Source organism: Miscanthus floridulus, chromosome 10 (assembly GCF_019320115.1).
Source record: "Miscanthus floridulus cultivar M001 chromosome 10, ASM1932011v1, whole genome shotgun sequence".
NCBI classification, from domain to species: domain Eukaryota; kingdom Viridiplantae; phylum Streptophyta; class Magnoliopsida; order Poales; family Poaceae; genus Miscanthus; species Miscanthus floridulus.
The window spans coordinates 2305209-2320973 of NC_089589.1; the positions used below are offsets into that span (position 1 = coordinate 2305209).

The following is a 15765-nucleotide window of genomic DNA, read 5'->3' on the forward strand; positions in this document are numbered from 1 at the left end:
AAACCAGTGACCTGTGCATGGCATGTAGCCCAGGTACACAAAATACCAATAATAAGATGGTGATCAAATGATGTAGTATTCAACACATTGGCCTCAGATATCAGTTGCTCCTCGGTTGACCTTGAGCTTGGAGCATAAGAAACAAACAGAGTAAGAAACAAAGTTACAGTACCTCAACACAAGCTCAAGGTCATCAGTTCTTGGCATGCTTAATATGATATCATCATTGGCAAATTAAGTGAGGCCTCAGCTTAACGATATGTTGGTACAATTTCCATATACTCAATCATAGGTGGCTGCCAAGGCAAAAAAAAACAGATAGAAGAAAACTAAGATCATGTCCCATGGTTTGATGATAGTCATGAGAATCATACAGAATGCACAAAAAAAATTGCAGCCACCTCAGAGTTTATTTTCATGTTGCATCATTGGCCAAATAGATATCAAGAGTTTGAACATCACAGTCATATCATAAATTCTAGATGCTTCAGCACAAAGAACCTTCACTAGAATCAGAGCTATGGACTTAAGCAAGACGAGGCTGCCACACCATAGGGTGCTCCTCCAGCGCCTAGGGTTAAGTAAACATCATCGACCAAGGCACTTTGCTCAGTTTGTAAATCAGACTAGGCATCATCATGTACAAAATCTAGGCGACAACACATGTGTACAACAAATAAGCGGTGCACATCACACAGATCTGAGGGCGGAACAAGACGAAAGCAAATGTAAACATGTAGATCAACAAAAATGTCGCCCAGATCTAAGTATCTAAGAACATGAACCCTAATATCAGTGGACGACAAACAAAATCCACAAACGATTCAACATAAATCACCGCACAGAGAGGGGCAGGAGATGGGGGCAGGTGAGATATACTGTCGGAGTACTGGAGGACCAACACGAATCCGCCGATGGAGGTTCGCCGTATAGGTCAAGCGAGCTTGATGGGGAGGAAGAGGAGAGAGCGCACCAAGGAGAGGCGCGAAATGGGGGCGGTAACCCTAGCCCTGGCCCTAGGACGACAAGATCTCCCACGCAAGATCTGGGGGCGGCGGTGGCCGCCACGATGGTGGAAGAGAGGAGGGGGAGGCAGATCTGGGGGCGGCGGGCGGCGAAGCTCCTTGGTGCGGTAGGAGGCAGATCTGGGGGCGTTGGCGTCGCCATCCGGCCTTGCACGGGCAGCCAACGCCGTCTTCCGAGGGAAGGGAGGGGAGGAGTTGTAGTGGAGGAGGGGGTGGTGACCTCACCGGTGGAGGAGGGGGTGGCCGCCGCGACGTGGAAGAGAGGAGGGGAGGGGGTGGCCGCCGCGGAAGAGAGGAGGGGGTGGCCGCTGCGAGACCTAGGAGCGACGGGAGTGCGGGCGGGTGCGGGCGGCGCGTTTGGGATAAGGATAGGCGGCCGCGTCTAGAGATAGGTTTAGTTTTTTTTGCGTGTATATAGTTTTTCTGTGCGTGTATATAGTTTTTCTGTGAGTTTTGAAAAGACCGACAGAATAATGTCAATTTTTCTGTGTGTATTGATACGCACAGAAAAATCACGCAATTTTTCTGTGGGTTTTCGAATATTTCTGTCGGAATTTTTGAAACGCACAGAAAAATTACGTGTATAGAGAAACACACACAGAAAAATGCAACACCCACAGAAGTATTAGAGTTTCCAGTAGTGTATGTTCATTACTAGAAAAAATAATTTGTATCACTTGGAGCTGCTATATCATGGTTTATAAAGGAGAGAGATTCATATCTTGCATTGGCACAAATTATAAATGTCCTGACACTGCATGATTAATTATGTTTTACTAAATCTTGTAATCTCACCGTTCTCATTAATTTGTTTAGGAATAAAGCAGCCTTTATGGAATGTTGTTCATGGATACTATTTTTTCAGCTTTGCCGAGTGCCATGTATGATACTCGGCAAAGAATTTTTTTTTTAAAAAAAAATTCAAACTTTGCCGAGTGCCGGCCAGAGGGCATTCAGCAAAGAATTTTTTTAACAAAAAAATTCAAACTTTGCCGAGCGCCGGACAGGGGGCACTCGGCAAAGAATTTTTAGAAAAAAAAATAAAACATCTTTGTCGAGGGCCGGATAGAGGACACTCGGCAAAGAATTTTTTTTAAAAAAAATAAAAAATCTTTGACGAGTGCCTGTAGTGTTGGCACTCGGCAAAACGACCGTCAACGGGGCCGGCGCCGTGACGGCCGCTTTTCTTTGCCGAGTGTCACCGGGGCTCTCGGCAAAGTCTGTGCCGAGTGCCCGATAAAAAACACTCGGCAAAGAGAGCTTTGCCGATTAATTTTTTACCGTGTGTTCTTTGCCGAATGCCGCACTCGACAAAGACTTTGCCAAGTACAATTTGGCCTTTGCCGAGTGCCTCGGACACTCGGCGAAGAACCTGAATCCAGTAGTGCGCTGTCGTTGAATGTAGCAGCAGGCGACGATTATGACGACTGACCAGAAAAACACGTCTCCGAGCCAGATGAGCAAACCCGCCAGTTCGTTCGTCGTCATCATGCATTAAGATCGTCGAGCAGGACAATTAAATTGTACTTACGTGCTCCGACTCCGACGATGAACAGAGTCATAATCAGTCACGAACTTGTTCTGGTTCAATGTTTTTTAAATATAAACTAGACTAGAATCATGGCCGTGCGTTGCATGGGATCGAAATAATATCACGATAATTTATATTTTGAATGTTGACAACAATGACATACCATTTTTTTACGTCAGAAAATTAGGAAGATAAATATGGAGACTCCAAAAGAATGCAATCTAGGAACTATCCACCTTAATTTACATCTTGAAGATAAAAAAATATTTTAGACAATAAACTTCATAATCTAAATAACCAAAAATAAAAAGCACCCATACTGCTTTTAGTTCCCATTATCGTGGTAGCAACATTACTGCATTAGCTGGCTGAACACGGACATTTACAGGGGGCCGCCCTGCTTCGCATACAACGCCCCTTTCATCTTGGCTGCTGATCCAGAGATGAACGGCTAGTGTAGTTTTTTTTTTTCCAAGGGAGAAGGATGTATATGATGTCAGCATGATGTTATGATGAAATCACGTTGCAGGAGCAGAGCGGAGAGGACGGCCCCGTTCGGCGTGTCGCCGCTGCGCGCACGCGCGAAGTCAGCGCAGGGGCTGCGGAACGCGCCTGGCGGGTTCAGGAGGTTGCTGGAGCTGCTAGCGGCGTAGCTCCCGGCGGCGGCGCTTGGTCAGCTGTGTTGAAGATCTCGATTTAAAACTGACTAACCGAGAGAATCCTCACGTCTTACGATGACGACGACGGCTGCGCGATTTGCCTGAGCCCGTTTGAGGACGGCGACCGGTGCTGCTACCGCCACCACGTACTTCCATAGTTCCATAGGGACTGCATTGCCAAGTGGCTAATGACGTGCAACAACACGTGCCCACTGTGCAGGGCTCAGCTGCGATGGTTCAATGAGGCTTGGTGCACATACCTTTTTGCTAAAATATAAGGATGCTTTATTATCCGTGTAATTGTGTACAAAAGGCCAGCATATATACTGCATACTAGTCCATTTTATGCTTCATGTAATCTTTTTGGAGGAGGGATTTGTTTTATATTATACCAATATACCTAAAAAGACTTCCTTTTTCACTTGTGCTATATATATGCCTATGTTCGGAGAAGGAAAAATTCCCTTTGTGTCCCAAAGTCCATATTATATACCATCCGTTCTAGGAAGCTAGCTGTTTGGTACAACTTCATCACTGGCTCTTGAACACTACATCACTTTTTCGACCAAACAGGTGTAGGTCCACCTGCTCCGAGCTTGAAGCTGCGCAGCTCGTGCTCTCACATGGCTGTGCGGGTGGACCCAGTTCAGCTCCGTTCGTGCATGTGGCGCCTCCACAAAATGCCATCCTCCATGTGGACAATGTGCGGGGTGGACGACGGGGCGGCGCAGTCGCGTCCGACACGCAGACATGAGAGGTGACAGCATGGCCGCACGAGGGAGGCGGCGTCGGGCGGGATGTGCGGAGGCGGGGCGAGACGCAACAACGGGTAGGAGACGAGAGCATGGCAGATGTGCGAGGTGCAGGTGCAAGATCGCAGCGGCGTGCGAGGCGTGGGTGAGGGAGTACGGCAGGACGGACGGCGAGGGAGTCACAGATGAGAGACGGACGCGAGGTGCGTGTGAGGGAGAGACATAAAAGGAGAGGAAGAAACAAATAGGAGGAGAAAATAAAACAAAACAAACGGTTACAGTAGAAATAAATAAACGGCTTGGCGTGTGGGCTTTCGGTGTGAGAAATAGGCCGTAGCTCAGGGGAAAAGGGACATGGGTGCGGGAGGGGTGATGGGCCAACTAAGCTTTTGGCTCGAGAGGGGGAGATCTACGGGCTGAAGAGGAATTATGATAAGGAAATAGTCTATTTTAACTTGCTGAACTATCCTCAAAGTCTGGTTTTTCTTCCAGAACTCTAAAATTGGGTAAACCACCTCCCTCAACTTTTAAAACCGTTCATTTTGCCTCCGTGACCCGGTTATACGTGGTTTTCAAAGGCGGTTTTGTCTTTTTCTTTTTTATTTATTTTGGCTGAATTTTAAAAATCATAGCAATTCATAAAAAAATCATAAAATAGAAAATCCTATTTTCTTGGACTCCACATGAGTAGATCTACACAGTGAATATATAATATGGCATGCTTTAATACAAAGTTTTTGTTATAGCTTTATATCTATGATTTTCTATAATTAATTCAAAGCTTGAGTTTCTATGGTTCAATTATGGTGAATTTTTTGTCGTGGACTAATTATTATATGATTGAACTGTAGTAAAAATTCCATGCTTATTGAATCATATATAACTGAGTTATAGATTTATTTAGTTTTATGCTTGTTAAATAGTTTTAAGATAGTAAAAAGTGTGTAAAAATAGAAACAAGTATGAAATTTTACTACAATTAAAGCATAAAATAATTAGACCACCATAAAAAATTTACCACAATTAGACCATAGAACTGCAGCTATGAATTAATTACATAAAAGCATAGATCTAAAGCTACAGCAAAAACTTTATACTTTTTTTGTGACTAGCAAAAACTTTGTACTAAAGCATACAATATTATATGTTTACTGTGTAGATCTATTTATTTGGAGTCCAACAAAATTAGAATTTTCATTTTATGATTTTTATGATTTACTATAATTTTTCAAATATTCAGCCAAAATAAATAAAAACGAAAAAGATAAAACCGCCTTTGAAACCCACCTATAACAGGGTTAAGGAAGTAAAATGAACGGTTTTAAAAGTTGAGGGAGGTGGTTTACCCGGTTTTCGAGCTCAGGGAGGAAAACTAAACTTCGAGGATAGTTCAGGTGGTAAAATGGACTTTTTTTCTCTTATGATAACAAGGAGAAAGAAGAGATCTTTGGTGGACTGTCTCGAAGGATTTAAGCCTAAAACAGTAAGAGACAGTTTTTAATCCTTTTATTATTTTTTGTAGATCTATTTTGAAATTCGAATTCAAACCTTATGAACCAAACAACTATTGAAACTTATTTAGAATATTTTTGTTTTGAAACTTACCAACTTCTGGAAACAAACTTTTAAATTTGTAATTAAACTTGTTTTTGAAACAAAACTTAATAATCTATTTTGAGAATACAATAAATATATATTTGTTGCTTAACCGAGACTTTAATAAATCATTTTCACACAATAAAATTATTGCACTCCAACAAAATTGTAACAAAACAAATTTATAATATATGTCAATTATTAATTTAATTTATAAATTTTTGTTTTTCATCCACAACAAATTTAGTATGAGCTCTAGGTTAATTCTAACAAATTTTAGAAAATTAAAAATATTAAATTAGAGCGTTGCACTATTTGACATATATTCTTAGGCGTCATGGTGCCTTCACTCCGTATTTTTTTAGAAGAAAGGGTTTCCCCGCTTTTGTATTATCAAAAGCAAAGACGTTTTAACGTTCTGGCGTATAGGCGTGCCTGCCAAAATCAAGGCTCTAAGCTAAACTGACACACAACCTTAGGTCTACTGACATTACACGGCGTATTTGGCCAACCCGAAACGACTGATCCCAAAGGCTGAGCACCCAATAGATCCCACCCTGATGATGTATTGATCACGACCGGCATCCAATGTAGTTGAGGGGTCAAGCTTGCTCTATTCTCCAGCTGTTGCGCGAATTCCTCCACTAGCAGTCCAGTTTCCGGGTTGAGCAGCGGCACCCACCTTCTTGCCATCCTGACAGTCCGCAGCAACACTCTTTTCATACCTGTCCATGTAACACCCTGAAAACACACCTCATTTCTTAGCTTCCATAGAGACCAAATAACTGATGAAGTAACAACATTAGTAAACTTGTGGCGTTTATTTGCCACCCAAAACCGAGCAATCGATTCAAAGTTAGCCCCTATATCCTGATTCAGTAACTCGCTGATAATAAGCCATATATTTCTAGCAACACAACATTCAAAGAAGAGGTGAGAGATCGATTCTTTCTCGCTAGGTGGGATCACTCACTTCCCTGTGTTTGCCTAGATTGTCTCTTGTTAAAACTCTATTATTAGAGAGGAGCCAAAGGAAGAACTGCACCCTTGGTGGAATAGTAAGCTTCCAAATTGAACCTACAAACATTGGGGTGACCCCCCTGTGATTAATCACAGTGTACAGAGATTGGACTGAATATTTACCCGAAGAAGTGTAATGTCACAGAATCTGATCTTCCTCTTTAGAGAGGGAAACTGACTCCAACAGACTACATAACTCTAACCAGAGATTCATAGTACTAGTCGACACACATCTTCTGAAGGTTAGCATAAGGTTTTCGATCCCCATCCTAGACCTCATGTAAAGTTTTACCTTGCTGTTCGTTAATAACGTATAGAGGCCAATAAATTGTAGCTAGGCTAGTGTTACCCAGCCAAATATCTTCCCAGAATCTAACTTTTCTACCATTACCAATCACCCACTTAATACCCATACGGGCTGCCTGAACCGCCCAAAGTACTCCTTTCCAAAAAGGAGAGACCCCAACCGTTGGGCAGCACAACATATTGGGGTCTTCAGTTTTGTATTTGAAATCAACAATGCTTCTCCAAATAGCATTCGAATTCAGGTGATATCTGAAAATCCAAGCACCTAGGAGTGCTAAATTTAAACTCCTCATATCTAGGATACCTAGACCGCCAACATCTTTTTTCTGAGAGACTAGTTGCCAGCTAGCAAGATGATATTTATGATGATCTACACTATCATTCCACAAGAAATGACCCATTTGAGAATTAATCATGTCAATAGCCCAGCTTGGAAACTTAATTATAGAAAATAGATAAATGGGGATGCTTGCTAAGCAAGCTTTGAGCAAAGTAAGTCTCCCTGCATAAGACAGTAGCCTACCCTTCCATCCAGCTATTCTTTTAATTATTTTGTCAATGACAGGTTGCAAATCTTGCTTTCTCAGTTTTGTAAAGTGCAGGGGAACTCCCAAGTACTTTATTGGAAAATCACTTTTCTTGCAGCAAAAAATCTTTGCAAAGCAGTTTGCATCATCTTCCTCTAGGCCTATGGTTAGAAGATCACTTTTGTCATAATTAATTTTCATACCTGACATTTGCTCGAAGCAAACCAACAACCACTTTAAAGTGCTTGTTTTTTCTACGTTATTATCTAAAAACAGTAAGGTGTCATCCGCATATTGTAGGCTAATGATACCTCCATCAATTACTTGAGGAAGAAGCCCAGTTATAAGATTTTGTTTGGCAGCTTTCATAAGCATCCTTAAAATACATTAGCTACTAGATTGAACAAAAGGGGGGACAAAGGGTCCCCCTTGTCTCAACCCCTTCCCAGGTTTAAAATAACTACTGCTTTCATCATTCATTCTAATACATAAGGAGCCACCTTTTACCACTTTCCTAATCCAACTAATCCATCTTTCCCCAAACCCTCTAGACATTAGCATGTCCTCAAGGAAGCTCCAACTCACCCTGTCATACGCTTTTTCGTAGTCAAGTTTAAGCATAACTCCTTCTTCCTTACTTCTATGTACTAATGTACCTCATGAATAATTTCATGGGCAGTAACCACACTTTCAGTATATATCTGCCTTTAATAAAGGCTGTTTGGTTTGAGGCTATTAATCTATCTGCAACCACCACCAATCTGTTATTCAGCATTTTAGCAAAGATCTTAAAACTACAATTGAGTAAACTGATAGGCCTAAATTTCTTAAAGATTTTGGCCTCAGGCTCCTTTGGGATCAAAGTAATCATGCCATAGCTAAGTCTATCAAGGTCTAACTGACCCTTCCCAAAACTGTTAACTAACATCATCAAATCTTTTTTTAATAACATCCTAAAAGACCTGATAGAAGAGGAAAGGGAGGCCATCAGGGCCAGGTGCCACATCCGCATAGGACCCAAAGACAGCTTCCTTAGTTTCTTCTTCAGAGAAATCAGCCTCCAACAGGTCATTCTCCAAAGAAGTCACCTTTTCATCTTCCATCCAAAAATCATCATCTAACTTCACACCACTGGACTCCTCTTACCCAAACAGTGATTTGTAAAAATCCACTACATGGTTCAGCATCTTATCATTATCCTCAATCCACCCATCCGGACTTTCTAACCCAATGATCTTTTTCTTTCAATTTCGTTGGTTTGCTACAACCTGGAAATAGGTTGTATTTTTGTCACCTTCTATGATGTTTCTATCCCTAGACCTTTGTTTGGCTTTGATTTCTTCCATCCTCCACATAGCTTCAAGCTCAGCAGTAATGCTTTTCATCCTCTCCTTCTCTCTCGAATCAAGACCTCTCTTCTTGCAAAATGTCCAAAGCATCAAACTCCTTAAGCAGTTCTTGCTTCTGTTTCCTAATACTGGCATTGATATTAATAGCCCAACCTTTGATCTTTTTCCTAAACAGCCTAGTTTTAAATTGCCAGATGTCTAAAGGATCATCATAGGCACAAGGTGTGCTCCAAACATTCTTAACTAACTCTTTAAAACCTGGTTGCTCAAGCCACCACTTTTCGAATCTAAAGAGACTTGGTTTTTTGGGTATTTTTGCTCCCAGGTTTAAGACTAGAGGGACATGATCACTTCCTACTCTAGGTTTGGCAGTCACAAAAGCAAGAGGATATCTCTGTTCAAAACTAACAGTACAAAAGATTTTGTCAAGGGCTGCCAAAATGGGTTTATCCTGATTATTTTTCCATGTGTAAGATCTGGTTGAGTTTTTAAGCTCCACCAGGCCCCATTTGTTAATTAGGTCTTGAAAACTATCCGCCCACCTCTGATTTATTTGACCATTACTCTTTTCCTTAGCTGTGATTGTGATATTAAAATCACCTCCTAACACAATTGGACCATCCCAGTTAACTAGGAGGCTTTCTAGTTCAACTAAGAAATCCAACTTTCCTTCCTCATAAGGGGAGCCATATACGACCACTATTCTCCAAACAAAACTATCCTGACAATTTCTAACAATACCAGCCACACTATATTTTCCAATTTTCCAGGCTATCACTTCAAATTTCCTCTCATCTACACCCACCAAGATACTACCAGCAGTACCATTGGCAGGGAGAAAATGCCACACAAAATCTTTATTAATGTATTTCAAAAAAGATTCATTGAAAGATTCTTTTTTAGTTTCCTAGAATCCTACAAAATCAAGTTTATTATCATTAACAAAATCAGTAATGCACTGAAGACGGCCCTCTTTATTTAGGCCTCTCACATTCCAAAATGCTCCTATCATTGTTAACTATCTGATTATTTTGTGGGCCTTTGCCTATAGAGACAACTAGGGCCCAAGACTAGTCAACCAGTGCATCATTCTGTTTTCTAGGTGTTTGAACAACACCATTCAAAGGTGGAAATTCAGAAACTAATTCTTCTAAATCCAGATTACTAGGAATATTAACCTCAGGGTTATCTTCTTTAAATTGTTCACAAGTAAGCATCTCTTTATTTTTCAAGTTATCAATAACTTTATTAGCTGCAATAGCATCACTAAGGCTAATATTCACGCATTGAGCTTTGTAGAGTAAATCTGAATTGCTTTCAAAAGCAAAAGACTTGGGTGGTTTACCTTTTTCCAAGTTCCTAACTGCTTTCAGATCTTGAGCTTTTTGTAGAACAGTGTGGCCATCATCTTGGTCTCTCCTTGGTCTTGGAATTCTCTTTAAAGGCCCCCATCTTGGTTTTCTTTTCTGATTTTTCTTAGCTTCATCTTGAATATCAGATATAGTCTCACCCTTGTCCTGTATCAGTCCCAAGTCAGCCAGAGAGAGATCAGCATCTTCCTGTGTCCCTTCATCCATACCATCATCCAGCAAATCATATTCTTCATCAGAGTCCTCCAATTCCATTTTCTTAAGCAGCCTAGAGCATTCATCAGAGACGCCTTCTCTTGCCAGTTTCCTGAATTCCTCCCATTTGGAGTGGTGAGACTCATCATTGATAAGACTATGAAACTTATTTCCCACTATATAGCAGTTGGAGTCAATCCTCTGCTCCACTTCTGGTGTTTCCCAGCTGTCAACAACCTTGTGAACCTCCATACTAGCAGCATCTTTCCATGTGTCAACAATTATAGGAGTTAACTCCTTTGCAATTACCTCTGTTACGAACTTATCCGTCCTTGGATCTGGAGTCAACTCTGAGCATCCAGAACTATCTTTCACTCCAGAACATTCCCCGACAGTCATACAACCAAAAGTTCTAGCCTGATCCTTATTTGCTTCAGCAGCAGATACTTTACTTTCCAGGTTCCCCATGAGAGCAATCAGTTGCTTTTCCTAATTCATAACACCCGGGATAACAGCATCAACAAATGTCTTGTATCCAGTATTCTTGTTTTGTTTAGAGATTGGAGTCTTCATGCCAGCGGTTTGTCCAATTTGAAATTCCTCAGGCGGTGCTTTTTCAACCCCATCATCATCATTTAAATCATCAGCCTCCTCATCATTGCCGTTACCTTTATCATCACCATCACCACCATCATCCTTCTTTTCCCCCTACTGCTCCTCACCCCCCTCATGCTCAACCACAAAAGAGACCCGAAAAATCTCCTTGTTCATCTCATATAGCCTTTCTGAAGGAATCTTGAGGGCATCCTTGCAAGTAACCTTGATCCTAATCATTTCATAGAATGACTTGAAGATAGAGGACCAATCAACTTCGACCATCAATCCAAAGCTTGAAGCAATCTGAGCAAAGACTCTCCAATGGCACCTTTTGGGGGGAATGCCTCTCATTTGAACCCAAACATCTTGCAACACACTGTATGGTGGCAAACCCCTTGACCATTCTAGGACCTCAACTTGAACTCCCTCCTTTCTGAGGTTAAAGGAAGGGTAGTTCTTGATATCAGCCACCCTCTTGTGTGGAGGGAATCTCACCAGAAAGCTGCCTGGCTCAAAATCTGCCATGGCCATTCTTTGCAATATATCTCAGACAACTCCTTCTCCAACTCAGATAAAGTGACTGCACTGGTTTTGACTTTTACAGCACCACAACTAGTGAGATTGAGCCACTGAGTAGCCTCCTCACTTGGAACCTCCAGATGATAGAAGCCTAAGCCCAAACTAGCACTACCAACATATGCAGCAGTGGGATGATCAAGTTTCCAGATAGGACAATCTCTCATATGGTGACCCGCTATAGCGCAGATGAAGCATATCTTAGGCCTTGTACAATTACCCACGAAGTGACCTGGCTCTCCACAATTGAAGCAAATCAGGCCTCTATACCGTGGATCAATCACAAAAGGCAGATTCTCAGGAATCATCATACCTTGCCCCCTGCCCTGCTGAGCCCCCTGTCTCTGCGGCTGTTGACGGGGTGGTGGCGGTAGCTGTTGCTGGCGAGGTGGTGGCGGCGGAAGATGCTGTCGGGTCGGCTGCTGCTGTCGAGGGGTGGTGGGCGAGGAGCTCCCTGAGGATGAGCAGCCTGACGAGCACCTTCCTGCCATCCCGCCTGCTGGTTCTGCTGATGAGGGTACCTTGCCTGATTTGGTGGAGGTGGCCTCTGGGGGCGCTGCGGTGGTGGGCGTCATGGCTCAGGCTGCCAGACCCAGTGACCTGCTTCCTCCATCGAACCCTTGAGCATGTCGGCGTAGGTTTGCTTCCCCTTCTCAGCACTCCACATGTCCTTCGCAAAACTGAAGCACACCGGCGGCTTATCGAAACGATCAGATCGACGAACAGGGAAGCAATCCCGGGCGGTGAAATCCTTCGAGTCGAACAAATCCTTCTGGATCCAGAACAGGTGACCGGAAGGATTCGATCTGGCGGCGGTGGCTAGGACCCTAGGGTTGCACGGCGGCGGCGGCAGTGGGGAATCGATGGCCCATAGCTGACTGAAGAATTCAACAACGACTTCGTCCTCCCCAATCGCATCAGCCGTGTCAATCCTCTCCTTAAGGGATGACCTCGCCCTTGTTCCTCTGATAGGTGGGGCGCGCACTCCTTCCTTCTGACGAGCGCCCCCTCCTGGTGGAAGAGGACGCATGTCCAACCACGGAGGGTGCGGCCATGGCGGTGGGTCAAGGTCAGGGACGTGTCGCGAGGTGGACGAGAGAATCATTTCAGGAGCTCCGATCTTTTCACTCCGTATTTTTAGCACTATATAAACAGGTTAAGCGACATACCCAAACTTTCTGGGAAAAGTTTTTGCAACTAAACATGGGCTCAGTTCAGTTCAGTTCAGTACAGTTTAGTTTTTCCAGCGCCGACCGCCTATTGCCAAAGGACAACGTGGAAACTCCCCCACCCGTGGTTACCTGCCCTGGGAAGAGGCGGGAAGAAGAAGTTCAAAAAAATTCCATCGGGGGTTTCCTTGTCCCCGGGCTAATAATAAGCAACCTGTTGCCAAAGTAGGCCTAAGTGGAATTTTATATCCACGTCTACACCAATTATGTACAGTATCCGCGGGTACCTACACGAGAGCGTAGAATTGCCATCCCTAGTGGTTAGTTATTTGTGGTCATGTCTGACATCCGTGGCACATTATTTGTTATTAGCAAATTAAAGAAGCGAGGGGGGCAAGCGAAGCAAAAGGGCTAGAGGGATTTATGGTCCTTGAAAAGATACATGAGAATCATAATTTGGAAATTGCTTGTGTTATTTTTCCATAAGTTAAGTGATAGAATTATTTACTTGTTCTAGGGTGATATATGAATATGATATAGAAAAGTTATAAAAATACAACTTTTCTAAACCAAACGGTACTTGTTTATTTTCACGGAGAAAAGTTATGATTTTTTTTAATCCTATAGGGATTTATGGCAGCCCGAGAAGAAGAGGTCGTTGCTGTTGGTCGGAAGAGGTCAAGAGGACATGGTGTAGCCAGCTATAGCCGCGTTTCTCGTTTCGTTTTCTTCCGGAGCATGTATGCATGGCGGCATGGCGCTGCTGGCAATAGATCTGGCTTCGTTTTTGGATCTGGCAACGTTGAAGTTAGTTAGTCGTGTGCGTGTGTTTGGTAATCTTGCTAACAACCTAGACATGGTTAGGCCGGGAGGATCTATCTGTACTTATCTATTTGTTAGGGATAAGATTTGGTTGTTTTGAAGATCCTACCGGCCTCCTCTCTGGCTGCTTTTTTTTTTTTTTGAAGAACAGGAGGGGCAAGGAGTGGATTAAATTAATTAGTAAAAAAAATGCAATACAAACAGGCAGTAGACATGAGATTAAAGGGGGAAGCTAAGGCACTAAAAAGGAAAAAAGAAGAGGAACAGGAGGTAGACAGGTGGCCTCCAACTTAATCTAAGCGGTTTATCCATTATTGAATTTTGGGGAAATACTTCTTCTTCGCTCTGCATAGCATCAGTTCTAGTTCATTTTCTGTGCTAATGAAACACGGAACCACGAGCGCCTCTTGAGTTATTTTCATGGTAATCGGAGCTGTTCACTTGAGGAGTATGTATTTACTGTTGAAGTCGAAGAGCACATAAAGAACCTACACCGATGTGGCTGATGAGGCGTTGATGCATGGCTACCTACTTGCTGAAACTATACTAATGTACTGAATTACTGATCAAACCATAAAAAAGCATCATGAAATGAAGTTCGATCTGTACGCAAATAATGTACTCCTACTACTCAAGTAGAAGATGCTAGGTAGGACGTACATATATCAATGTTTTAAATAGTGGGTTAAGGCGTTTAGCGGTATATCTCTAAAACAGCTAATAGCGGAGCTATAGCGGGCTATAGCGGGATATAGCAGCTAAATTGTACTTGAACACAAATAGCGGCACCATGTCTCAAAAGGCTATAGCGGGTTATATAGCGACAGCTATAGCGGGAGATTTAAAACACATATATTATAGATAGCTACACCGCCATGTCATGATCATGAGTAACAACAATCCATTCTAGTTGACCCCTACACAGTGGGCACGTGTTGTTGTTCGCCGTCAGCCACTTGGTAATGCAGCTCCGGTGGAACTCGTGGCGGCAGCCGGGCATGACGCTGCACCAGTCGCCGTCCTCGAACTGGACCAAGCAGATCGCGCACTCCTCCGCTGCTGCCGACGCCGCCTGATCTGCAAACGTCGTCGTCGCAGCCGACGTATGGTCGTCGCTGCCGCCGGCAGCGCCAGCGTTCCGTCGAGGGTGCGAGACCGAGTCCAGCAGGGCCGCGGCCATGCCCGCCGCTGCCTCCTGCCGCCGGTTGTTGTCGTCCTCCTGGCGGCGTCGACTGTAGGAGCAGGCGGCCATTATGACGATCATCAGAAAAACGCCAACGAGGAAGCTGAGCAAAGCCCCTAGGTCGTCTGTCGTCATGGTTAGATCGCGTCTGCAACGAACTCAAGGTCCATCTTCCTTCCATATAATGCTTCACAGCGGGCGTCCGTCCTAGATCCGTCCGTCCGGATGCTACTGGGCTGCGGACCAGCCCACAAGCCTGGTATCCTCACCAAAAAATAATAAAAAAGAAAAGAGAGTGACATTTTATCTTTTCCATACGCATCGGCTCCACCGCACCGCCCACCCTTCCGATCCGTCACGTACGCACGAGCTCTACTAGCGCCCGTGTCCGCACGAGTGCCGCCGCCGTCTACATACGCACGAGCTCCACAGGCCGTGGAGAGGGAGACCCCTGCCGCCTCCACCACGGGGGCAAACACATGGTTGGCGGCTTGGAAGACCGTACCTCCCCCTCCGCCTGCCCAGCTCGCTGCGGCCGGGTGTGGAGCTCGCCCGCGTGCAGCTCACGGCAACCAAGGCAGAGCCCACCCACGCACATCTCATGCCTGCCCCTACCCAGTTCGCCGTGGCCGAGGCGGAAAATTCGCTCGCGTGCAGCCCACGACGGACGTGCTGGAACTCCACACGCTGACGAGGATCCATTCTCCCAAGCAACGAGGAGATGTTGCGCTGAAAAGGCATGTTGCAATAGTCTGTTTCACTTGTTTCAGGGGTATGTTGCATGTGTTTTATACCGATGTTGCAAAAGTAGATCGGGTGTTGTACATGTTGCAATGGTTGTAAACGTATGTTGCAAGCTCCTGCTCTCAATGTTTCATCTGTTTTTTTCAAAACGTATGTTGCAAGTGTGTTTATCTGGATGTTGCATATGTTTTCACATATATGATGTAAGTGTTTTTATCTGGATGTTGCATATGTTTACAGTGGTTTTAAGTATTTTTTTTTGCGTATTTTTGCAAGTGTTTCAGACGCATGTTTCAAATGTTTCATTTGTTTTCAGACGTATGTTGCAATTGTTGCGTTTGGAT

General features: G+C 43.7%; 1 protein-coding gene across 1 annotated transcript; it reads right to left on the reverse strand.

The window, feature by feature from the left end:
- Nucleotides 1–14359: 14359 nt before the first annotated feature.
- Nucleotides 14360–14746, reverse strand: LOC136487858 (probable E3 ubiquitin-protein ligase ATL44). Its single transcript, XM_066484967.1, has one exon. The coding sequence runs from the start codon at nt 14744–14746 to the stop codon at nt 14360–14362; it is 387 nt and encodes a 128-aa protein (XP_066341064.1).
- Between the last annotated feature and the right edge of the window lie 1019 nt (nt 14747–15765).

What these genes read in the sequence shown, in the direction of transcription:
- LOC136487858 (XM_066484967.1), bottom strand. Translation starts at nt 14,746, where the DNA reads ATGGCCGCCTGCTCCTACAGTCGACGCCGCCAGGAGGACGACAACAAC.